At 42.0% G+C, this 25,199-nt stretch overlaps 3 protein-coding genes across 4 annotated transcripts; 2 read left to right on the top strand and 1 right to left on the bottom strand.

The window, feature by feature from the left end:
• Window positions 1-295: 295 nt before the first annotated feature.
• On the top strand, window positions 296-4,038 carry mymk (myomaker, myoblast fusion factor). The gene is made up of 6 exons (XM_070905078.1): window positions 296-430; window positions 884-998; window positions 2,183-2,331; window positions 3,140-3,256; window positions 3,479-3,619; window positions 3,838-4,038. The coding sequence occupies exons 1-6, from the start codon at window positions 296-298 to the stop codon at window positions 4,036-4,038; spliced, it is 858 nt and encodes a 285-aa protein (XP_070761179.1).
• Window positions 4,039-5,853: 1,815 nt separating this feature from the next.
• LOC139283733 (tetratricopeptide repeat protein 16) lies at window positions 5,854-13,867 on the bottom strand. The gene is given in 13 exon segments (XM_070903761.1): window positions 5,854-5,868; window positions 7,735-7,817; window positions 8,318-8,471; window positions 8,878-9,043; window positions 9,133-9,277; window positions 9,992-10,290; window positions 10,752-10,966; window positions 11,372-11,501; window positions 11,762-11,862; window positions 12,326-12,463; window positions 12,887-12,977; window positions 13,249-13,436; window positions 13,835-13,867. Coding segments are annotated over 13 exon segments (1,758 nt in total).
• Window positions 13,868-14,714: 847 nt separating this feature from the next.
• Window positions 14,715-23,929, top strand: slc2a8 (solute carrier family 2 member 8). 2 transcript variants are annotated; one of them, XM_070904544.1, is made up of 10 exons: window positions 14,715-14,809; window positions 15,643-15,805; window positions 16,572-16,778; window positions 17,604-17,703; window positions 19,110-19,321; window positions 19,568-19,717; window positions 20,202-20,310; window positions 20,592-20,768; window positions 21,432-21,577; window positions 22,081-23,929. In XM_070904544.1, the coding sequence occupies exons 1-10, from the start codon at window positions 14,715-14,717 to the stop codon at window positions 22,225-22,227; spliced, it is 1,506 nt and encodes a 501-aa protein (XP_070760645.1). In that variant the 3' UTR covers window positions 22,228-23,929. The 2 variants fall into 2 exon arrangements, with proteins under 2 accessions (XP_070760645.1, XP_070760647.1); XM_070904546.1 differs by having other exon boundaries at window positions 19,110-19,329; window positions 19,576-19,717.
• Window positions 23,930-25,199: the final 1,270 nt, after the last annotated feature.

The raw sequence follows: 25,199 nt of genomic DNA, 5'->3' as shown, positions 1-25,199 counted from the left end.
CTGGTATGCAAACAGCTGCCCAGCCATGACACTGCACATACAGGCCTCTGTGGACCCACCAGCTTGGAGGGCATTTAAACTTTAAAGGGCCAAACTGGACAGCTGGGTGTGTTCCTGCTGCGTGGGAGTGTATGTGTGCTGTATTTCTCTAGCTCCTCCACTCACTAGACTCATACACTAAGGACTAAGGGACCTGAGGACATCTACTTTACTAGTTGACATCCCGTTTTTATTCATTAAGAGTGTTGACAGTTCCAGTTTTGTGACACAGAGTTGAGTTTGCTGTCCCTCCACCATGGGTGCATTTATTGCCAAGATGCTGCTTCCTACAGTCAGCAGCCTGGTGTTCCTGCCTACAGCCAGCGTGGCCGCAAAGAGGGGCTTCCACATGGAGGCCATGGTCTACTTCTTCACCATGTTCTTCACTGCGGTGAGAACGCGCTGATGGTTCTGTTTTGATGCGCTTGCACTTCATTGATTGTGGTGTTTGAGTGAAATCTTGGTGGTTGAACATGCAGTTAGCTCACAGCACTAATGTTTCTGGTGCCGATCGGAAGTATTCATACATTTCAAAAAGTGCTCATGTCTTCGTTTTTATGTTTTCTATTTGTTGTTCAACTCACCAGCATGGTATTTGATCACTATTATTTGAATCTGAATCCAATATAAGATGTCTATCAAATCCAAATCCTACCTAACCTAATCCCTTATTGAATCTATTTAGGCTTAGCATTAAACAATTTTAAGTATATTTACAAAAGTATAAATAAATAAGTTTTACTGAATACATTACTTATTTGTCTTATTAAATGTCTACATGTATGTGCGTCGCTCTCTGCTGATAAAACACAAAACATTAACCTCCTCCATACTGTGGCTGTAGATCTACCATGCATGTGATGGACCAGGCCTCTCCATCCTGTGTTTCATGAAATACGACATCCTGGAGTACTTCAGTGTTTACAGCACGGCTCTCTCCATGTGGGTCACTCTTATAGGTGAGTCCTAGTATACAGTCTGCCACACTCTGCATACAGCTACAGAATGTGTTGTGGTTTGAAGAGTTAGTGGAGGCAGCAGGTATCAGCACATGTATTGCCTCTGCGTGTATCATAACTGATGTCTATAATCACATGACCTTGAGAAAGACACTGAGATCCAAACCTGCTCACACAATGATTCAGTCTTTCCACTTGTCTTCATTCCACAATGTATTTCTGCAAACATTTCTTTTGTTGACCTTTCTGAAAAACTGGAACTTGCTAAAGCTTGCTAAAAAAGTTTCATCAAAAAGTAGACAATAACGATTATTAGTTGGTATTCAACGACACGTCCCAAGCACAAGGTTAAAAACAACCAGCAACAGTTGTTGATAACATATGTTGTGTCTTTGAGTTCAGCTCACATGTGCTCAGACGTGTTCTCATATGATCACACACACACACACACACACACACACACACACACACACACACATTAACACATGTGCTCCTCTCCCATCTACCCATATAGGCCACTGAGGTTTTGCAGCAAGGGCTTTAAATCACGTGCTGTGAAGGGCCAAATGCTTCGACAGCTGACTTCACTGACTGGGCCGCCCACTTTGTCGAAAGGCGTACTAATTAAATGGCTGGCTAAATATCAAATCCAAGCTCGTCTTAAAAATGTCACCAAGCAAGAACAGAGAAGATTTTTCTTTGAAATGGACACGATGCCAACCACCTGTTGTGCCCGGGCCTATATATTCCTGTATATTCCAGCGCTGTGAAAGACTGTGAAAAGGCCCTGGTGTCTTTTTAGACTGAACTGAAAACCTTCAGACTCTCAGGCTTCTTGTGCCTGATGCTTAGATTGCCTTCAGTTTTTAAATAATTTTTCTTTACACAATTTAACACACAGACGCTCTGAGGCATTATCACTGCCATTAGTACTTCGATACCTCACATCAGTGCTGCTCACTAGATTTATCGGACTTCTAAGTGCTTCGGGGTCTCTAGATAAGTAAGGACTAGTGTCGTTTTGTAATTTAATAAAAATTAGCCTGACAGGAGAATGAAAAAGACAAGATTCTCCTTAGGCAGAGATAAACCTAACACTGCACATTTACATTTATTTTGTAATATCCAGGTGACAAAGTTTGACAATCCCTGTCTCACATGCAGCATGTGTCTCCTTGTCCCAGCTCTGGGGGACTTTGATGAACCCCAGCGCTCCAGTATAACCATGTTTGGTGTGTTGACCACCGCTGTGAGGATCTACCAGGATCGCTGGGGCTATGGGATCTACTCCGGACCAATAGGATCAGCTGTCTTCATCATCACTGTCAAATGGGTGAGTGGCCTTAGAATGGCAGGTTATGGAGTGCTGCAGGAATGAGTTGAGTCAATGGGGTTTCTTGAATGGGCTTTTGGATAGATGCCTGAAATAAGGTCTGTGGTTAACACAAGCTTAAGAGATTTTTGTTCTACGACATAAAACAAAGCTTTTACACTTTTTATAGTGGTTGTCGGGGACATCAGGCGTCTTCACGCAGAACGCTGAAACTCATCTACTCGTCCGCCTTTACAGCCTCGTCAAAGAACTTACATTATACTCTTTGTGTTGGCCATGGCCACTATCTAGATCAGGTCACACTAAGAGGAAAGGCTTCAAATCAAATTCAAATCAGTTGGAAGCTTAATGGCGGTGACGTAGAAGTTGTGACCGTGGTGTAGTTCGTTTATAGCCTGGGTTCTGGGTTGGCCTTCAAAAGTCTTATGTCATCTGATTCAAATTCTTCTCTGTCCTCTGTTTTTCACTCTTTCACCTTCTCCATCTCCTCATTCTCTTCCATCTCTTTCATATCATTCTTTTTCTTCTTCATGATCTCCACCTGCAACAATTATTATTTTGTCCTCTCCTTCTCCCTTCCTCTTATTCTCTCCTGCACTTTCTCCAACCTATTTCTACATTTCTGCACTTGTTTTTCTTCTGCACTTCTTTCCTTGTACTCTTCTTTTCCTCCACCCTCCTCTCCACTTTTCTTCTCCTTCCTTTGCTCCTTCTCTTTTCTCTTGCCATCAAATCAATCGATCTCTCTCTTGAATGTCGTGTGCGTCTAATCTGTGGATGTCCTAGTAATGAGGTCCTGGTGTTTCAGCTGCAGAAGATGAAGCAGTTGAGGGCGGTGTATCCAGAGAAGAAGGTGTACACGCAGCAGGTCGGTCCAGGCTGCTGCTTCGGTGCTCTCGCTCTGATGCTGCGGTTCTACTTTGAGGTGAATATCATCAAAATAAAACAAATCCGAGCATATAAATATTATAAAATGCCATGACTAAGCAGTGAGATTGTTTCTTGCCATAAGGATGCATTCTCACTTTTAATTTAAAGAGTCTGAAGTTGTCAACTGTCTAATTACATATCTTCATATGTTGAAATAAATGAACAACATTAAATTAAATCACACTAAATAGGATGTGCTGTATTCTCGTCACTGCAGGAGTGGGACTACGCCTATGTCCACAGCTTCTACCATCTGTCTCTGGCTGTGTCCTTTGTCCTGCTGCTGCCAAAGAAGAACCGCTATGCAGGGACGGGACGAAACGCTGCTAAGCTCAGCTGCTTCACTCTCTGCTGCTGTGTATGTTACATTTATTAAATCTAAATCAGAAAGGAGAGCTGAAGTCCAGGACAGGTCACATATGAGGGCAAGACAGATTTATAGCAGTAGGTTCAATGGACTAGACAGAAAGTGAAAGGTCCAATTGTTTAGTCTGAGCCTGTAATAAAGCAGCATCATTCACTGCTGAATGTCCTCTCTGTCGCCCTAATCCTGCTTCCTGATTGTTCCCTCTCCAGTCCATGTCCCCCGGTACTTCTAAAGACAAGACAGACAAGCCGAAGAAGAAGTCATCTCGGACCGTGTGGACAGTCCCCACTGAGAAGCTGTGGACACGAGGCTGTAGCACCCCCACCTTGCCTCTTTTCAACCCCCCACCCTCCACACCTGTCAAAGGGACCAGCATCAGCAAGCTCAAAGAGATGAATGGCTGGAAGTGAACCCAAAAACATAACTGTACTCTCTAACGCAGGAGCACTTCATCCTGACGAACAGGCAGCGATAGCGGCCGGCTACGAGCGGGAAACGGGAAAACCACCAAATAACTGTCAGCCAAATGCTGATAAACTTGTATGTGGCTGGTAAGTTAATCTTCTTCAGCAGGAAACCAACCATCATGTGGACGTTCCTCTCTACTCCAAAAAATTATTTTTGGCTGGTAGAATATTTAAGGTCAGCAGCGACTTTAGGAATCCACCAGCCACTGCAGACAGCAGAAAACGACGAAGAAGAGAAAGAAACAAAAGCCCCCTGATGTGGTTAGAAAATGTAAGGGCAAGAACAAAAGGCGAATCAGGCCTCCGGTGCCCTCAAAGACCTAATAAGAACACAGCTGTCTGAAGCACTTGTCCAAAGCTGAGGACAGGCAGCACGCTACGAAGGAACACACACAGCACGAACAGGGAGACGGTGGCTGAGACAAGCCAGTAAAACTGACTGGAAAATTTATGAGAAGAACAAACAGGCAGATGGTTTATCTCTCCAAAATATATAAATTGTCTTTAGAAATGTTCCTCAGGGGAGACCCTTCGTCTGCTCGCCTGTCTGTCCGTCCCCCCTCCCATTTCTCTTTCCCGTCTCTCTCAGGGAAAGGAACCACGCGGCTGAATTTGTTTATGAGAATTACAAGACTGTAAAGCACATTTTACCGTTTTTATACGTCTTCGAGGTGCCAAATGTGTCATGTGGAGCATCAGACGTTGGAGAGAGTGGAAGCGGCGGCCCAGACGTCAGTCTGTAGTCCCACGGAAGCATCTTGATGTGTTTCTGGATCAGCAGGTGGACTCCTCTGTCTGTTAACTCTGGTTCACTGACCGAGCAGCTTTGGCTTTGACTTCTGTCTCCAAAGTGCATTGTTCAGACTGTGTAATGTTTCTGGTGAAAACCTTTATTAATATATTGTTATTTATTGCAGTACGGAAGACTGTATATTCAATACATATAGTATATAGTGTGTGTTTGTTTTTGATATTTTTTTAATGTTTTGGAAATAAAATGAAAAGTTGTTACCCTGTTTTAAACTGGTCTTCAGGGACAGGATGGAATCTGAACAGCCTCCACCATCCAAGACATTATCATAATGCAGTGATATGTACTTTGCAGAAGCTGACCATTGACAAGAACCCTGACTGGCACATACTTCAAGGCCCACTCCAGTCTAGCAACAGTAATCCAATTCTAAACCCACATAACCCCTTCCGCTTTCACTTCGGGAGGACATGCAGTTGTGCGTCGGTGCACGTCACCTGCCCCGAACACTACCCAAAGACTACAAACGTGTTCCGCGTATCTTAGACAAAACAGTCTCCGGCCAAAACGTGAATGAACCTCCCCTCCACCAGGGAATGTTTTGAGCCGGGGCCAAGCCGCCAGCTCCTGTGCCCAGAGAAAGGTGTTTTTGTCTGGCCTCGGAAACCTGGCTGGCTGGGCCACCGGCACCACCCGGCTGCCTGCGCCTCCCGGCCCTGACAGGACGGTAACTCGAGCCTTTTATTGCACAAGTGTGAAACACTTTTCAGCTCCTTTACGACCACTGTCTATCCCGCACCACTCTGCTGAGGGGCTGAAGCCCACACACATTTAGGACTGTATTACTGTACTTGTGAAGACTTTATACTGTCTCTGATCCCTGACCTTAACAGTACACTTACTGAACTCTGATACCTATTGAATCCTAACCTTAACCCTTAATTCAAGCCCTAACCAAAGAAGAGCTGTTGTGAGGACCAGCTAAATGTTCTCAGTATTAAGAATTTTCAGGAGCTACTGACCTGTAGGACGTGGTCCTCACAAGAACAGAAACACAGAATCACACACACACACACACACACACACACACACACACACACACACACACACACACCATCTAAGGGTCTGAACCCAGGCCTGTCCGCCGCAGGTCGTATTGGGCGGCCGCACCGCTCAGCAGACATCGACAGTGTCAACACAATAAGCGTTGATTGACACGAGTGTGAGCGTGGTCGTCTCCTCCGTGGTCGTCTGCACCCACATTCCCCGGCGGCGTGGAATTTCAGTGGGTATCGAAATATAATAAAGAAATACATCTGAACAAATAAAAAAATATGACTTCTACACCAGAAAAGAGCACTTTCTCCAATATTTCACACATGGCGGCCTATTCAGAGGAGGTAAGGAGAAAATATGGTGTATCGATTTTCATTAGAGTTAATTAAGCACCAACGTGCACGGTGTGAAGTGACTGCAACAGACTCTGGTATGTTTGGTATGTTTGTGCTTTTAGCTGTGTGGTGTAGGTACTTTCTATGGTGAGACAGCAGCCAGGGTGCCACAGGTCCTTTCTCTGTGTGTCAGCTGCTATCACAGCTGCTGTTAATGCTGTGAGGTGAGCTGCCTCTCAGAGCTGCAGCCACAACACATCTTCACTGCTGATACTGATCAGTGACACGCTTCAACCAATCAGATTCACTGTTTCTGCTGAACAACAGGGCACGAGTTGGGGGCACTGGGAAGAGATTAAGGTATGACCCACATCTCTGTGTTTAAAAGCTCGTAAGTGGACCTTGAGTTAAGATTATTTTGTCAAACCACACACAGATACACTAGTGCTTCTTAGAGAGTTTAAACAAAGAAAACCATCTAAGCAGACGTAAGCAGATAACGCACGACTCACTTTCCCACAATGCACAGCCTGCTCATTGCTCATTTAAGAGAGTAGAGAGGACTGTTATCCCCATTTGTTGCCTTTTAGCTGGATAAGACTGCTCTCTCTTTACTACATAATCTGCTGCATCATCAACCAACAAAAATGCCATCTTGTGTATTATAAGGAATCAGTAATACACTTTTAGACTCACACAGCAACACAGATTTGGTCTGCAGTGGATCTGAAAGGGGCTTCACGACTTCAGGTCAGGCGCTGCTTGGCTTCAGAGAACAGGTGCTTTTATTATGGACGGGAATTGAATATAATGTTATTAATGTTATGAACATGTATGTACTATCTTACTAAGAAAAAAGTGACAAAAAGAAAGCCATCATAAAGGCACAGAGAGAAAGAGCATGAGTGACACTGAGAGAGAGTAAAACTGAAACTAATGTCGTATTTATCTTATGTCATGTAATTCTGTGTGATGCTGTGTCAGCGCCATGTGTAGAGCAACACAGTTTCACCACAGCAACATCGTTCATTTGGTATAGTCTTGACAGATTACTCCTCAGTTAGTGTGTCCAAACAATTATCCTGACTCGAGCACTCAGCATTAGATATAGATATGCTGCTAAGTTACAGAGCCAATAACCAAACATTTAGATCTCATGTCATATACAAAACAAGATATTACTAGGCAAACACAGCAGTAGAGCATCCTGAGAAATGCTATCATGCTACAATTGTGCCTCTGCTGCCACCTATTGGACTACAGTACATAATAACATCCTAATTAAAGGATAATGGAGAAACGACTGAAACCGCTTCCTTAACATGGTATTACTCCTGGACGGCCAGATGCTTTGTTTCACATCAAGAGCTGTAAATGACCCGTTTTCTTTCTAGTTATGATGTCTCTTGATCAGTTGTTCCAAAGGACATTAATTTTATAATGAAATACAACTGTAGCCCTCCTACTGAGATTCATTTAAGATTTTCCCGTCAGTACCTGCAGAAGGCTTTTCACAATATTCTGCATCTCCTGTTGGTTCACACACAACTTCAGCTCCTTTCCTGCTTCAGATGGGTCTTCTGATCGGCTCGCTGGGTTCTCATTGGTCAGAGTCAACTTTTGGAGCTTCTCACTCAGTCTAAAAACACATTACAACAAAAGACACACTTGCCTTAGTATCCTGCTGGTTATATGTATTGACAATGAGCTGGGTGTCATTTCAGTCAATAAAAACATTTCATTTCTTTTAATCTGATTTTCACAGTATCACTATCACTTATGTGGTTCTATAGTTTTTATTTTGTTTTCTGCAGCTGATTCCGTGCAGGGAGTTTCCACTCAGTTGGTGTACCACTGCTCGGCTGGAGACACTCACTCACAAATGACACCATCAGTCATGTGATGTGGAAAATGAATTAGTGAGGGTCCTCCATCTCGCTGCTCAGTTCGCATCAGCAGCAAACTCGTTAAACTCAGAATCACCCATTTATGCAAGAGATATTATAACATGTTACGCTGCATCAGTGCGTCTGTACTGTTTGTCAGTTGTTCCACAGTCAGTGTGAAGCAGGTGTGTCACAGCCTTTCTGTGATGCTGACCTTTGTGGATCAGAGGAGGAGCAGCAGGTCTGGATGGTGTCCATCAGCTGGACTCTGACTGCTTGTCCTGCTGGACTGGACAAAACATCAGACACGCTGCAGCCAGGGAACAGATTCATGAGCATAGGAGGCAGCTACACAAACACACACACACACACACACACACACACACACACACACACACACACACACATTTACAAGTTTTTACTCCCACAAGCTTTGGGAATATTAACAACAAATTGAAAGGTTCGTGAAAAATGTCTGGACCAGATTGATCAATATGCAGAATTAATTCCATTAATGTAAAAAGAAGTTTATCTGAAATAAACCACAAAATCTGGATTATACACACACACACTCCTAAAGGTTAAAATATTACAATATATATACAGACACACACTAATACTGTGATAACTGTCACAGCAGTATCTCAATATTGGTGTGTTGTATATCCTTAAACTTGTGTCAATTGAATGAGAAGGTTATATAATGTTTTAGTAGACCAGTCAGTGTATCTGGGGGGTGAGATGTAGCTCTGACCTCCTCGTTGGTGGGATCCAGGATCAGCATGCAGATGAAGTCCTGCCTTGCTCCCTCCAGGTTTAGGAGCTTACGGAAGGCCTTCGATCTGTTCTCATAGTACTGACTGGCTTTGGGGTTGTACTGGATGGCCAGAGAAAACATGTTGGCTGCCTCCTGGAAAAGCCTGCAGGTGGAGACACACCTTTCTCTCTAGGTTTCTCTCTGTGAATGTGTTTGTGTGGGTGTTCATTTGTGTGTTTGTGTGGTTCTGACCCGTCCTGGAAGCAGAAAGAGCCCAGTGTGTTGTGGAGGACAGCGAGGCGGAGCCGGACAGCAGGGTCATCGGGCCGCATCATCTCCTCAGCCTGCTGGTAGTCAGCCAGAGCATAACACCACTCACCCTGCTTAAAGAAACAGTCTGACACACACACACACACACACACACACACACACACACACACAGCATACATAACATAAACAAACAAATGGATCCTTCCAACTCCTATTTTAATTTCCAGAACAGCTGCTTCTGATGGTCTCCATCTTTCCAGGGAAAAGTCATCATCAAGTCTTTTCAATTCTGTAAAACTTCCAACAAAATGATGGAAAATGTCGTCAAATGTCTTCTTTTGTCATCAATTGATTTTCTGTCAATCAACTAATTAATACAATGACACTGCTGATGGTTCGTTCCGCAAGTTTCAATTCAATCCAAAATAAATGAAGTAAATTATGACATTCAGTAATGGAGACTGGTGAAACAGTACAAACTCTGCATTTAATGTGGTTGGAGAAGCTCTTCATTCTCTGCTGCTGATCCGGTTTGTCAGGTTGCTCCTGTCTGGCCGACAGTTTCAGTGCCATCAACCTTAATATGTACACTTCCTCGTCATACTAGATGCTCAGTCTTTTCTACGTTCAGAAAGTTACAGATTTCAGCTTGAAGGGGACAGTTAGTGAGTATTTTCTGCCCCACAGTAGCAGACGACGTTCAGATTCACAGAGTTGTTGATCCATACTGATGACTGATGATTGGGCTTATTTCTGGCTTTTAAATCTCACATTCTGGCCTGAAGACACGTACTTTATATTCACACAAACACTCGCACAGACCAAGTGTCCAAAGCCTCACCTCCTCGGTTCAGGTACAGGCCTGCCTGGCCCTTCTCCTCCTCGATGGCCTTGTTGAGAAGCAGAGTGGCCTCAGCGTAGAGGCCTCTGCTGAAGCACTGAACAGCAAAATCATTGTAGGTGAGGACCAGCTGAAACTGCACCTCCTCCTCCACAAAGCCATGCTCATCCTTCTCGTCTCTGGCCTCCGCCTGACCTCTGACCTCCTTCTCTCCCTCCTCCTCCTCGCTCAGCTCCACAGCCTGGACCAGGTCCTCGATGGCTGCTGTGAAGTCTTTCAGACGTCGGTACAGAATCCCCCTGATGGACAGACAATTAGAGTGAACTAAACAGTATTGATTTTAATTGAAATGAAATAACTGTAATGGCATAAACAGAATCAAATTAAGCTCAACAGGAATGCGCTGACATGACTGAACATCTGATTGAACTTAATTGTTCTGACCTTAATCAAAGCACTGAGGTTATTAGTTCATTAATATAGCAACACTTTAGATTTTGGTTATTTTGTTAATTGATTCTTGATTCTTGTAGTTAGTCAATAAAGAACAATACCAGCTTCACAAATGGCAACATTTAAAGCCTTTCTGTTTCAAACCTTTATGTACTAGATAATGAGCTGGTTATCTGGAAAAGTAACCTTACTTTACAGCACCTTTGTAACTGAGAGATGTTCTACAGATTTCTCCACTCTTTTCTTACGCGCGGCTTGTCTGAGTGTTTCATATTGATACAGATATTATAATATTGGTGGGACTCACCTGAACAGGTAGAGGCGTCCGTCCTGTGGGCTGTTCTCCAGAGCAACATTGATCATGCAGAGGGCTTCCGGCAGCCGGCCTATCAAAGCTCTCTCCACGGCCTTTTGTCTGGCCTGTTCGCCGGCTTCCTGCAGCTGCAGCAGCAGGGCTCCGGCCTCCGGACACGTTGGGTTCAACGCCAACGCCGACTGCACGTCTTGATAACATTGTGATGTCTGGATAGGAGAGAAAATCACTGCTGTTGTGTTTACAGGAGGTAAACTGCAACTTTAGACAGTGTGTGAGTGTCCACACCAACTCAATCTCTATGTCTAAATATGTAGATACACTAATCATTATTATTTATTTTTATGTAAGATATTTATATTCACTACACTAACTTCTTTGAAAAATCTTGATTTTAATGTTTCTTCTGTTTATTCAACTTAGAAATGTCTTTATAAGACACAAAATGTGAAGTAATTTGTGAAGTTAAGATTTTCAGTCCTGATACTAAACACTGTTTCTTCTGTTGTCTGTGGCCTGTGGACCTTCAGGTTTAAGATCACTCTACTGTCCTATTTAACTGAAGTGTATATGCTGCAGGTATTTGAAGTGTAGGAGGTCCCTGCAGTTGTAACCTGATTGATCAGTTTGTGAAGTCTGGCTCTGAGGACGTAAAGGTCGGAGGTGGGACCATCAGACACCATCCAGTCGTTCACTAGCTTCAGACACTCAGTGTGGTGACCTGCAGCTGTCAGACAGGCCAGGCTGGACACAAAGTACACAATACATTCATGAACAATGTGCGTCAATTAGAAACTAAAAGGAGTATCAGAATCAGAAATACTTTATTGATCCCCGGAGGGAAATTACACAAAAAATGAAAAACAAAATGGTAGACTTTAAATATCACATCTGAAGTCTTGAGTACTTGTGATTAATGACTTAATGATCAATGTTTGGTCCCTCTGCACCCAGTCAATAATATTGTCCAACATGATATAGATCTTAGTATGTAGGTTCCTGACCTTTTGACCTCGTAGGCCCTGCAGCCGGGCTTCATCTCAACAGCTTTGCTAAAGGCCTCCAGAGCCTCTAGGAAAAGGCCTCGGTCAAACAAACACTGGCCCTGAGCACAACAGGAAACAGAAAGATCACCATTCAATCACTTTATGTTCAAGAGAGTTTTACAATGGGTGCCTTATAATCAGTGCAACAGCAGAATAACTCTGAACTCCAAGGTCAAGATATTATGAACATGAATGACAAAGAAATAAAAACAATCTATTTTACTCGAACTAAAGAATGTAATGTATCAACTGAGAGGTTACATCATCATCATCATCATCATCATCCTCATCATATCTGTCTACTTTTATGTGATATAAGTGATATGTTAATCATAAAAACATTTCATATTGTGTCTCATATCAGTTGTCACGTTCCAGTGGTCTTTCAACTTTAGCCGCGTCAGATTTTCCTCTTCTACTGTTTTTACTCTAAGTTGCTCTGGATGGACGCACACCAAAGTGTACATGTAACAGTAACAATAAAGCCCAGCCAGAACTAAGGAGGGTTGTGGAGACTCTTGCCTGGAGATAGTAGATGAAGGCCAAGCGGGCGCTGAAGGCTCCGGGCTCCAGGAGGCAGGCCCATTTATAAGAGGCCACTGCTGACTGGAAGTCACACAGCTGCAGGTAGGCCTCGGCCTGGCTCACATACAGCTGAGTCTAAAACACACAACAGCAGAGGTTATCACACTGAGACATAGACATAGTGTCTGAGACATAGGAACCTACTGGAGCTTATTAAAACATCTCACACCTGCAGACAATTGCAAAATACCAAGATAGTAAACACACAGGGGAACTGAAACCACCAGTTAGGTAGTACACTGTATGTGTCACAGGTAATTTGACTTTTGCTTAAATAGATCATTATCATTATAATCAGGGTTATTACTGCAGGTAATTTAAATACAAAGCTTATTTATTATATTCTCATGAACATCTGATCTAACATAAAAATGTATTCAAAAATCAGATTCAAAAATGTCATGTTTCAGTACTGCCCATCATTAACTGTGGAAGCACAAATCATAACATACAGTAAGTTTTCACATGGGTAACTCTGTGTACTAGTTAGTCCAGCACCTGTTCTGGCTGCAGTGTGATTGCTTTGGAGAAGCAGGTCACAGCCTTCTCATACTGGGACTTCCCCATCGCCTCTTTTCCATTTGTGTAACTGCAAAGAAAAGCATCATAAGCATTATTAGACCCTGAGGAGGCACCAGCTGGATTTCATGTTCCAGCTTTGAACATATTTTAAGCTAAGATCCCTCACATTTGTATTTCCAATATTAGTAAGACAGATAAGATCTTTGCTTCTCCTGTAGAAAACATACTGAACACCATTTCAGTAAATCCTAGAGGAAAATACTACAGTATAAATTCACAGCTGTAAGTAAGGCTGAAGTAGAAGCCTTTCATTCACTCATTTCACTCATGACTCTCACTGCTCGGCTGCCTTGCTCTGGATGATGAGGCTCCCCTGTAGTTCTGGTCTCTGAGGACGTTTCTCTCCTGGAGCCAGAAAGATTTTACTGGAGCCAAAAAGCTGCTTGAAGGTGCTTGTTCTCCTCCTGGCCTCCTCCAGCTCCTCTTTTGACACAGCAGCATTGGGAAATAAACCCTGGTCTCCCGCCTGCTGGTGGACAATCAATTGACAGAGACCGTTTTCTTTTGCCTTTTTACTTTTGTACTTTTTGGTGCTTGTGTTATGTTGTTGAAACTAAAAACAAACACAGCTAATTAACTTAGATAGTTAAAGTTAAGCTAGCTAGTTGAGAATGAAACGCTGCCGCTGTAACATAGGTGAGTGTCAACCTCGATAGTTATTTTGTAAAATCAGATTACACTAATCCCCTTTTAAACGTAACTAAATTATCCTATGAGTTTAGTTACCTCATGGATGTATTGTAAGAATCATCTTTAAACATCCACGGTTTGCCTAGCTACCGTTAAGCTAGCTAAGCGGGCTTGTTGTAACTTCTAGCTAACGTTAACAGCTACTTTGCCGTTGTTTTACAAACATTTGTTTACCGTCTGGTTAATCCTCTCATCAAAAGTGTCCATTGTGTAGTTCAAATAGCTTATATAAGCTGTTTTGCATTGGCTCAGTAACTTTTGCTCTGTTTATTTTCGCGCTGCTGCGTAATGTTAAATCTGGGCGTCACCATGGAAACCAACTTCAACAGTCGGCGCTCGAGGAGTCAGAGGCTTTTATTTTCTAAACAATGAGTTTCCCCCTCGTGCCTCTTCCGGCGCCGTGTCGGTCACGCCAGAATAACGTTATTGTCAAACCGTGTAAATGAATGTCCACGGCTGCTAATAGTGTTGTAGCTATGATGTAAACTTTAAATGGGTGACAGCGTCTGTGATTCTGCTCACACAGTCAGTGCATAACGTGATAGCTATAGTTTAGTTTTAGTTTATTCTCTATTAAACAGGTGAATGTCTGGCCTTCGAAGGCCTGGTGTTTCACAGTATGAACTACAGAGGTGCGGTTTAAAGCTCGCTTCGTACTTTCTATACTCTGCCCCCAACGGCTAACTACAGGAAGACTTTTATTTTGAAAAAGGGAAACGGGAAGTGGCAGACACACACGATGATCAGCTGACTGAAATGTTGACAAAGCGAGTCGGCCGCCGGTGGAGGAAGCAAAAACCCCCTCGCTGACAGTTTTGGCGATGAGTAACTGGGTCAGGTTGTAACAGCTGAAATGTCCGCTGTTTTCGCGGCTACCTGTGACGCGGTGTAGACCGTTTTCTTCGGTTCCGTCCTCGTGTGGCTGCACAGTTTAGTTAGTAGCCTACAGTAGCTACTGTTGATTCTCTGTCAGAGTTAGTCTTGCCTGACCTGTGATCCATGTAAAAGGTGAACCAGAACTGAGTAAACACCAGGAAACATCGCTGCTGTCGGTATGGACGTCCAGAGCGAGAGGAGAAGGCTGCTGGATGCGGAGGGTGGGGATGAGGACCCTACAGGACTCATGTCTGAGCAGGATGCTTATCTGAGGTCAGTTAACACACAAAGCCACAGGTAGGTGCTCAGTGTAGCTGCAGTTAACATGATCAACTGGCAGAGCAGCTGCTGATCTTGCTACAGATCTAATAAAAACAAACTAACATAAAGGTGGATGGTCTCTAACAACCAGGCAAACACTGCTGGTGTGTTCAAAACATCTGAATGCACTTTGTCTATCATTCCAAGGATCCATATGTTTCCATTTATTTCAGAACATTTTAAAATTTACTGTTTTAAAATTAACAATAAATCAATTGTTTAGCCAGTAAAGTGTCAGATAATAATAGTCTTCAGCAATGATATTAAAAACAGCAACTCTTCACATCAGAGAGGCAAACGTTGACATTTTTGCTTGACTTTATTTTCAGAATTGTTGTCAGTTAATTTTCTTTTAATCAACTACAACTGTACAGCCCGCTTCCACCAATGGTCAGTAAAAATACAAAGTTTGCATCATTTGTAGTTAAAGAGCTGAAACTTGCATACAACTGGTACAGTCTTTGAAATGATGTGTTGTCCCACACTCCAAATACTTCTACCTCATTATCAGCGTGTTGATTCCTCACTGTTCCACCAGTTAACCTCAGACACCACTATAAGATATGGCTTAAACTCTTTTTTATTTCATTCTTAGTGTTTAAAATGTTTATTAAAAGTAATGAAACTCCTCTAAACGGCAGCTCATAGAAAGCCAACAGAATTCTACTCTTGAAATGAGGCATTTTAAAGGGCAAACGTACTTATACAAGCAGCTGTCCTTTGATCGTGTTTGACACACTGACCTTTACCTCCGTTACGCGCTCTGTGTTTCTTTCTCTGCACAGTAAAGTGAAGAACAAGAAGTTGTATCTGGCGACGTTTGCGGCTGTTTTGGGTCCCATGAGCTTCGGGTTCGTGTTGGGATACAGCTCTCCTGCCATCCCCGAACTTACCAGGATCGCTGACCCTCGGCTGCGGCTGGACGATGTCCAGGCCTCCTGGTTTGGGGTATGATGGCAGCCTTCATGATTTTATATCACATGCCTCAAAGCAGAACAGCTTTTAGACTTTTTAACTTATCAGCAGTTTTATGTGATCACATGTTGTCCAAACACACCTTGTTGGATTCACTTGAGTTCAAACTTAGTTACAGTATAAAGAAACAGAAAAGAGCTCTAAAGTAATTCAAATATAAGATTTGTTTGGTTACTCATGAATGAAGCTAAACATGTCTGAAGCTAAATATAGATTACTTACGTACTATTTACAGAAGTTACTTGAACCCAGAGAAGATGATAAATGTATATCATTATTTAATGCAACTTTTAATGGCACTATATAACACGTTCACTTTACAGTAAACAAGGCATCATTTCAGACACAGCCAGTGTTAGGTGACTGACAATTGAAGTCTCCCAGGTGACTCATGATTGTGTTAGAACATATCTGGTTCTTTGATTAAAAAGTCAAAGGTACAAGTCCGTGGACATAAAAACCGCAGGATAGAAGTCAACTACGACTCCCAAGATGCATTTCAGTAAGAAACATCCAGTCACAGAACTTTTGCTGCTTCTTTTTGGTGACTGACTGTGTATAAGTTTGTGTGTGAAACTGAAATTCGCATCAAAGATAAACATGACTGAAAGGTTTCAGTAGAAAAGTTGAACAATAATTTACTAATCTAGTTAGTGAGTATTATAATTAACTATCAGGTAAAATGTAAATAAAAATGTACAAGTGATCTCCTGAAGTTGGTGGTGGTGTTTTTTTTCAGTCCATAGTGACGGTGGGGGCGGCAGCCGGCGGCCTGCTGGGCGGCTGGATGGTGGGGAAGATCGGCAGGAAGCTCAGTCTGATGTTCTGCTCGCTGCCGTTCGTCTTTGGTTTCACCATCATCATCGCAGCACAGAACGTGTGGATGCTTTACCTCGGCAGAGTGCTCACCGGCCTGGCCAGCGGGGTCACGTCACTGGTCGTCCCGGTAAGAAGCACCCGGTCTTTTCCTGTTGGTCATGTTCAGCACGTGTTCATCGCCACGTCGTCATCGATCCTAACACTGACATGGGATGGCGTTTCTTCCTTTGTTGACGGTCATACTGTGACTTCCTGCTCTGTGGCCACCCGCCTCACTAAAAATACACTAAAAATCACATTACTTAGAGCAATCGGTTTAAATCAGCCATTTGCTTCCTTGCTGTGATTTCTCTGGTCTGGTCAGTAATTACAGTCTGTCACAGTGTTTTTAAGCGTACATATTTCTAAAACATGAAAATCTCTCTTGTTAATCTCTAGAATATATTTCACGAGATGACTTTAGAGCTGAAACAGTTGTTTCAACTATTTTAATAATCATTGAGTCATATAAGTCATTTTGAAAGCAAACATGCCAAACAAACATTCCTTGGTTTTAACTTCTCAAGTGTGAGCATTTGATGTGTTTCTCTCTCTTACATCAGTTTAAATTGAATATTTTTGGGTTTAGACTATTAAAAAGGACAAAACAAGCAATTTGAGGACATACGTTTGGGCGCTGGTAACTTATAATGTGCATTTTTCTCTATTTTCTGTGGTTTTATACATCAAACAATTAATCAGTCAATCAGGAAAGTAAATGGTATTTCATTAAATAAAATCAGTAATAGTGATAGACTAATCATTCTGGCACAGCTTGGAAAGTCCCAGGTTTCATTATCTCTGTTAAAATGATAAAATGAAAATATAATTGAGAGTTGGTCGACTGCTGTCAGTAGCTGATGTTCTGGTGTGTTCCTCCTGTGTGGTTTTGTCTTTTTCTCTCTTCACACAGCTGTATATCTCTGAGATGGCACACGAGCGTGTACGCGGGTTGTTGGGCTCCTGTGTGCAGCTCATGGTGGTGCTAGGCATCATGGGAGTGTATCTGGCAGGTAAGTTTAGCTTGAAGTGTTTACGGCATCCTGAAATCTCATTTTGTAAAGTCTGACTCCAGCTTATTGAAACTCGCTGAATGTTTAGATTAAGCCCCACAGGGTTACTCTAACAGCAGTTTACAAACTGTAAATCATTATGAGTTTATCGTGATGTAACTTACAACTTTACAACGTCCACCGTTACAACAGGAGCTACACAGAGCAGAGCTATGAATCCGCCCTCTTATCTAAAACTGCGTAATATCTTTGCTCTTTCTGGTTATTTTCTGTATTCGTTCTCTGTGGCGCTCTGTGACAACATGGATTTGCTAAAAGTGCTTTTTCTGAGGTTGCTATACTGTTTTAAACCTCTGGATCAAAGGTTGCGAAGAAGAGATGACCGAAACAGTGGCATCATGTGATGTGATCATCCTCAGATATGATCAGAGTCCTTGCAGCCTCACTGGTCGACCTGTGTGAAAATAGCTGCTTCTCGCTAATCTTGTTAGCTGCATGCCATTCACGTTTACCCAATAAAAGCTGCTGTGTCACATGAGGTGGGTTGTTTCGTGTTAGAGGACCATGAAAAAATATGTTTATCATGTCATTTGGGTTAAATGGCCCTTTAATGTTTAGCTGATGTCATATAAAGGACAAATGAATAAGCAATAAACAAATGATTCCATGAACTAAAGATCTGCCAGTGATTTATGGCACATTTTTATCTCAGTCACAGTGGTGAGAAATGAATCATCAGATGGAAAAACGTAACGTAGAATAAAGAAATGTGTTCCTTGTAATCGTGTTTTTCAGAGGATTAAGTGTTTGACAGCTTGGAAAGTGAAAAAAAAGAAACGTTCAACAAACCAGCTGCTGTTCAGCACAAAGGTGAACAATGAGATCGTTGTAGAAAATTCAGTGGAACAATCAGGTCAGCAGAGAAATGTATTTGTAGATGCAGCAGATGAAGACTTTTGTGAGGAAACCTGGACTTGACAAGGCTCCACTGTGTACAGTTCAGTACCGGGTTTACAGCTCAACTGGGGGAAAACTAAAATCTTCTTGGTCACCCATTTAAATTAGGGACAAGAAGGGGAAGGCTTCTGATGTCGTCTTTCTATTGGGAGGTCCCCTTATTCTTAAAGGGGTTCAGGACCCCTCAGCACCCTCTCAGTCTGATACCTGATTCATAAAACCATTTTGTTGTTAGTTAAAAGGATTGTGTCTAGTTTACTACTTCCTTCATGCTTCAAATGATTCAAATCAGAAAGTAAAAGCAATGCAGGAGGTAACTGTTTTATTAAGCAGCGAGAAAAGACGTTCATTTCTTATCTATATTACAAGGACAGGAAGTTCTATTAAAGAGATGGTCACACTCTCTGGTTCCAGCTCCTCATTCTGATCTGCGTGAACTCATCCCGCAGGTCTCTTCCTGGACTGGCGTTGGCTGGCGATCTGCAGCTCCATCCCACCTACGCTGCTGATGGTCTGCATGTGCTTCATGCCAGAGACGCCCCGCTTCCTGCTGTCACAGGGCAAGAGGCGGGAGGCTGAGGAGGCGCTGCGCTTCCTGCGAGGACCGGACGCCCCCGTAGAATGGGAGTGCGCCCGCATCGAGGACGCCTGTGACGAGCAGGTGGGTCTGTGGTTGACAGTTTCAGCCAGTGAGGATGTGGTTTGTGATTGAACCACAGTAGACCAAAGGACAAATGACCAGAAAACCCTTCCTCCTCAATGCTAATGCTGCCACTGCTGGAAATGTTGAAGTAAATACTCAGACTGCTCAGGACAAAGGGTCAAACCGTCTGTTGGCTTTTACAGAGTTTTGCCAGTAGGAACCGTTGTGCGGCCTGATGATCCTGGTCTTTCTATTGTCTCTCAGGGCTCCAGTTTCCACATGTCGGACCTGAAGGACCCTGGTGTCTACAAGCCTCTGGTGATCGGCGTCATGCTGATGTTGTTTCAGCAGATGACGGGGATCAATGCTATCATGTTCTACGCTGAGAACATATTTGAACAGGCACATTTTAAGGTGAGGGGAACTTAACACATCAATCACAAACGTGTTCAATTTGGCACATGTGCACTACGACTACTGTCTAATACTGTCAGTACTCTCATTTTTATCTGTAATTGTTTATGTCCTTCGTCGCTCATTAAAGTGCTTTGATGCAATTTTAGGTAAAAATACGGATGTATAACTAGGTGCTAAGCAAAGAGTATATGGTAATTGGGGATATAATGAGAAAATATGATACGTTTTTGATTATAACAATAGAATATGATCAGTCAAAACAATCTACTGTTTGCATACACACCTAGCTGTTCTGATCAACCATATAATCATAACTTTTAAGAATGCACTCTCCCTACTGGGAAAAAAACTACAACAAATGCAAAGAAAAACTGAATTTAAACCAGAAATCACACACACAGAACTGTAATTTCATGTTCAAACACAGCAGAAAGTTTATTTCTTGTTGAAAGGATGTGAATGTTCTGTTGTTGTGTTTCAGGAGAGTGACCTGGCTTCAGTGATCGTGGGTCTGATTCAGGTGGTCTTTACAGGAGTCGCAGCGCTGATCATGGACAGAGCTGGAAGGAAAGTCCTTCTCATCATCTCAGGTATTTTCAGCCATTTTTTAAAATGAAAAACTATAGGATAGTGGTATCAGAATCAGAAATACTTTATTGATCCCCGGGGGGAAATTTGACAATATGAAAGTTATGATAAAGGAATGAGGGAAGAAAGTAAGAAAAAATAAGAAAACAAACAGGAGTGACTGTAACAGGCTGCATGCACGGTTGGCACATGCACACATGCGTATTGTGGTTTGGTTATTTTAGCACCAGGCAAGACTGCAAGCTCATGACAGATTCTGTTTCTTTGCCCTTTAATAATCAAGGTGTTGCCATGGCGATCAGCACCACAGCATTCGGGGTTTACTTCTACCTGATGTCCAAACTTCACAGCACCACCTCGATGAGCCTCTTGATGCTGGACGTCCAGAACAAGGCTGCCGAAGAACCCCACGCTGACCTGGCCTGGCTGGCCCTGGCCAGCATGGCCGTCTTCATCACAGGTGAGATCCTCTGATCCAGTCAAAGTAACTGGAGCCGGCTTATCAGCAGCATGAAAGATTTCAACCAAGATTCCAAAGTTCAGTGAAATAATTGTGTTTCCCAAATGAACTCAACAACAATACAATTACAGTTAAAGATACTTAGCCCAAGCACTCTTCATCCCTTTCCTCTCCCTTTCCCTACAGATTCTATATATCCCACCAACTTTCCACTGTAACCCTCTCCCACATTTACATCCCAATGGGATGGGAACCACTGCCCCCACCTGCTAGTTCATGAGCACTATCCCCAACTGCCATGCAACGTTCGCTTTTTGTCCACTTTATTTTAACCATTGGAGACGAAACATGTCACAAATAACACAAACATTTCACAAAAGGGGATGCTACAAAGAAATAGACAAAAATATTGGGGAAAGGCTTCAGTTCAAAGAGTTTGCTTCAGTTATCAGCTGATAAGAAGATCATTTTGCACCCGATAATGTGAGATATAGCATCACAAATTCACAGAGCTAAATCTGGGAGTCATCTGCAAAACATCTAATCCCCCAAAAGGATTAGATGAATTTAGACAGCTACACTGGTGACAGTGACTTTCAAGAACATATGGATTGGAGTGTGTGTTCCCCACAGACCCACGTTAATAACTGTCGCTGTGTTCAGGATTTGCTCTTGGCTGGGGTCCCATTCCGTGGCTGGTTATGTCGGAGATTTTCCCCGTCAAAGTGAGGGGGGTTGCCAGCGCCATCTGCGTCCTCACCAACTGGAGCATGGCGTTCATCGTCACCAAAACCTTCCAAGACATGATGGTGAGTGCTCAGCAGGGCTATTTCAACCAATTTGGTTTTGTGAAAATCGATTTTGGGACATTTTTTTTTTTTTATGGGAGGCCAGATAGGAAAGATATGGTTTTCTCTTGATTAGTTTGAAGCTCTGTTATACTGCTTTGATTGAAATCAGTGAGTTAAATAATGCATTAATTGATTGACAGAAACGTTTCCTGGTTCCAGTTTCTCCAATGTGTGAATTATATCATTATAAACTGAACATCTTTTGGACTGTTGGTCAGACAGTAACTTCAGACGTCACTTGAGACCATTGGAAATTGTGGCAATGGATTTTCTTTTACTATTTTTGGACATTTTATAGACTAAATAATTAATCAAGTAATCTAAAAAAAGAATCAACAAATGATTTGATAATGAATAGTCCTTAGTTGCAGCTATATATACAGTCCTGTTGCCTCTGTATGAAACTGTGTGGCTTCCAACATCTCTGAGACGTCCATGTCTATATCTGCGACTTCTTCCAGAGTCTTCTAACCAGCGCGGGAACCTTCTGGTTGTTCGCCTCTATGTGCACCCTCAACATCATCTTCACCATCGCCTTCATCCCAGAAACAAAGGGCAAGACACTGGAGCAGATCGAAGCCACTTTCAGAGGGACATCAGGTCCATGAAGCCCCCCCACCTGCCAAAACACATCACACGTGAAAAATCTCAGACTTCTGAACCGACTGGTCCTCGGGACACTGTGGGCATTTTTAAAATCTTTGTTAAGCTTATGAAGCTGGAGCTGGTTGAAAACGTTCCTATCATTTGGTTTGATCACAGAAACAGCTGAACCTAACGCAGACTAATACGAGTTTGAGCTGTTTTAGAGAGACGTATGAACATTTTGGAGGATGCAGTTTATGGTGCTATTCAACCATATTACTTTTTACTGAGAGGTGTTTCTAATATTTTGTCCATCCCATATATATCAATGAGGTCTGACTAAACTGGCAACAATCATCAGTTTGTGTAGGAAGTCTGACCTAAACCATCCAACATTGAGGAGTTTGAAGTGGCCATTAAGTTTCTGCAGGTCAAATGTTTCATGCTGAGAAACAGCAACAAAATACTCTGAAGAGTGTTGAAAACTGGACTAAAGCACTCGTTCAAACACTCAGTGACTCCCAGTGAGCAGATTCAACTCAGGTTTAGTGTCTCGCTCAAAAACACTTGGATTGGATGAGACACTCATCACACTGTGATGGAGCTGAACCTGCATCCTCAGTGTGCTGCTACCTCCAGTAAGATGACGCTCTGTACTGCCCCCTGCAGGTCTCACTGCTGTAATGCACCTCTAAGTCTACACATTCAGACCAGTTCCTCTGTGAAGGTTTAAATATAATTACCCTTGACAGTTAACCAGCTGTTTAGAAAGCTATGAAACTGAAGATCATGTACATAATAAAAGTTATCACACTTTCAGGTTTGGATTCTCTACTGTGAGGTATCAGAGCGAAGTTGGTGTTAAAGGTATACTCCACCCCGAATCTTTCGTTTGAGTATCAAATACTAAAAGAGGCGTTAATGTCAGGTATAATAGATTCAAATGGAGTTTTTACTGTGGAAAAAAAAATATCAAAATGTCCATAGATGTTTCTCAAACCACAGCTGCAGCATAATCTACGTTTCCAAAAAGCTGGTACAATAAAGCAGGGGGAGGGAACACAGGCTTTCTGAAACAATATTGGTGTTCACTTAGTTTGATTCTCTGCCAAATGCATCAGGGTTATTTTCTTCCTTCAGTAGGTCAGAATAATGTCTGGTGTCCTTAAACTCCTTAAACTCAAAACAAGAATTTTGCAGAAACTTTATAGTACTGATGTTTTGTCTGCTGTTTCCACTGACTGTGCTGACTGTTAATGTAACTGTGTAGTTTACGTCATCCATCCATCATCAATAGATCATTACAAACTGCCAACTGTAACCTGTCTTACAAGATTATTATATTATGGCTTTGATTTTGTAATGTTTTTGTAATAATTCTCTTATGGGATATTCTTATATGACTGGAAAGGAAATGTTTTAAGCATGTGTTTTCTGACATTTGAGATGGGGATGATAAGAAGAAGTGACTGATCATCCAACTCTTTTTTCTTTTCTTTGTTTAAATTTTGTATGATTTTATGTTTTTCTTTTTTACTCATTTGTCTCGATAAATAACTGACTGTTTATGGTGTTTGTTTATATGCTATGGGTTCAATGAATACTATATAATAATATATCATTTACAAATTCAATCTGAGTTCAGACTGATCAGGATCAAATGAAGCTCTCTGACGCCGTTTCTTCGCTATTAATTTCCAGGTTTGTGTTCCTTATCCATCTGAACGATAAAAGATTTGTTTTCAAAATACTTGTTTTATTTCTCTATATACTGTCTCCAAAAATAATCAAAATACAATCACATTTGAAATATTGTTATGTTTCACAGACAAAACAGCCTTCAGATTAATCTTGCTCTAAAAGTTGTGTCATTAGTTTAAAACTTGTCATAAACCACCAAATTACAGAAGATCCTACAAAGTTATTAACTCTTAATTTAAACACATCTTCTTCCTTTACTGTTTAAAAGCCAAGTGCAAATGTTAAGGACATGAGTTAGTAACAAATAGTCATGATGTATTCACACTGAGGACAAAACAAAAAAGAAAAACACACAAACTACTTATCAATGAAATCAACGTAAATTAACTTCTGAAGGGCGAGAGTCCTACTTGATCAACAGAAATGAGTCAAATAAAGAAAGTTTGGTCTCTTCATACACTGAAGAGATTTTGTAACCAGATTCAACAGTAATAAAACCATAAAACTGCTGAAGAAATAGGAAATTACATAGAAATAAGTAATAAATAATAATTCACTTACAAAAAAGAAAACAATGAATGAGAAACGTGCATATATGCATGTACATATCATTTTATGCAATATCAGTGTTTTTTAGCTTTTCTACCTTTCTACAAAACAAAAAGTTTCTCACAGAACTCACATGTTTTATTTCTAAAGTAAGAATCCACTGGATGAGTAAATGTTATTCAAGATTATTTAAACCACATTTTAAAAACCAACTGGCTCTTCATACGTTGCTTTTTGACCGTTTAAATTCTGAGTTTGCGCACTACAACTTACATGGCTTTTCAAAATAAAATCCGTGTCAAATCAATTTTATAACGACGTGACAAATTTGATGTTTTTTTTGCTCTAAAGTTTTATCAATTATACTGAACAAAATTAATGATAACACAGAACTAATAAAAACATGCTACCGACTATTTTCTTCGATTATATCTTTAAAACGTCTACAAAGTTCCTCCATTGCGGATTTATTGTGACAGCGGCCCTGCACGCGTTTCCTGTCCGCGGTCAAAAATAGCGGAAACACTTCCTGGTCTGCCTGGTGTCACCTCGCCTGTCGTCCGGGGCCGCCTGTCTGCCGCTGCTCGGCTCGGAGACTCGGGGATGCTGCTGCAGAGATGGAGTTGAACCACAAAAACAACAAAGTGTCGGGCAGAGTTTGAGACAAAGGGAGGGGGTTAGCGTTAGTTCTTCACCTGAACTTATCGCTGGATGGATTTTTATTGAAAGTAAGACAGGAGGAAAT

Source organism: Enoplosus armatus, chromosome 4, assembly GCF_043641665.1.
Source record: "Enoplosus armatus isolate fEnoArm2 chromosome 4, fEnoArm2.hap1, whole genome shotgun sequence".
NCBI classification, from domain to species: domain Eukaryota; kingdom Metazoa; phylum Chordata; class Actinopteri; order Centrarchiformes; family Enoplosidae; genus Enoplosus; species Enoplosus armatus.
Note: the sequence above shows the minus strand (reverse complement) of the source record. Positions and strands in the feature narration are given on the sequence as shown.

Excerpts from the sequence above, each read along its gene's own strand:
- slc2a8 (XM_070904544.1), top strand. The coding sequence starts at position 14,715 with ATGGACGTCCAGAGCGAGAGGAGAAGGCTGCTGGATGCGGAGGGTGGG. Across the intron at positions 20,311-20,591 it reads AGTCCTTCTCATCATCTCAG|GTGTTGCCATGGCGATCAGC; the intron begins GTATTTTCAGCC and ends TTAATAATCAAG. Across the intron at positions 20,769-21,431 it reads CATGGCCGTCTTCATCACAG|GATTTGCTCTTGGCTGGGGT; the intron begins GTGAGATCCTCT and ends CGCTGTGTTCAG.
- mymk (XM_070905078.1), top strand. The coding sequence starts at position 296 with ATGGGTGCATTTATTGCCAAGATGCTGCTTCCTACAGTCAGCAGCCTG. Across the intron at positions 2,332-3,139 it reads TCATCATCACTGTCAAATGG|CTGCAGAAGATGAAGCAGTT; the intron begins GTGAGTGGCCTT and ends CTGGTGTTTCAG. Across the intron at positions 3,620-3,837 it reads GCTTCACTCTCTGCTGCTGT|TCCATGTCCCCCGGTACTTC; the intron begins GTATGTTACATT and ends TTCCCTCTCCAG.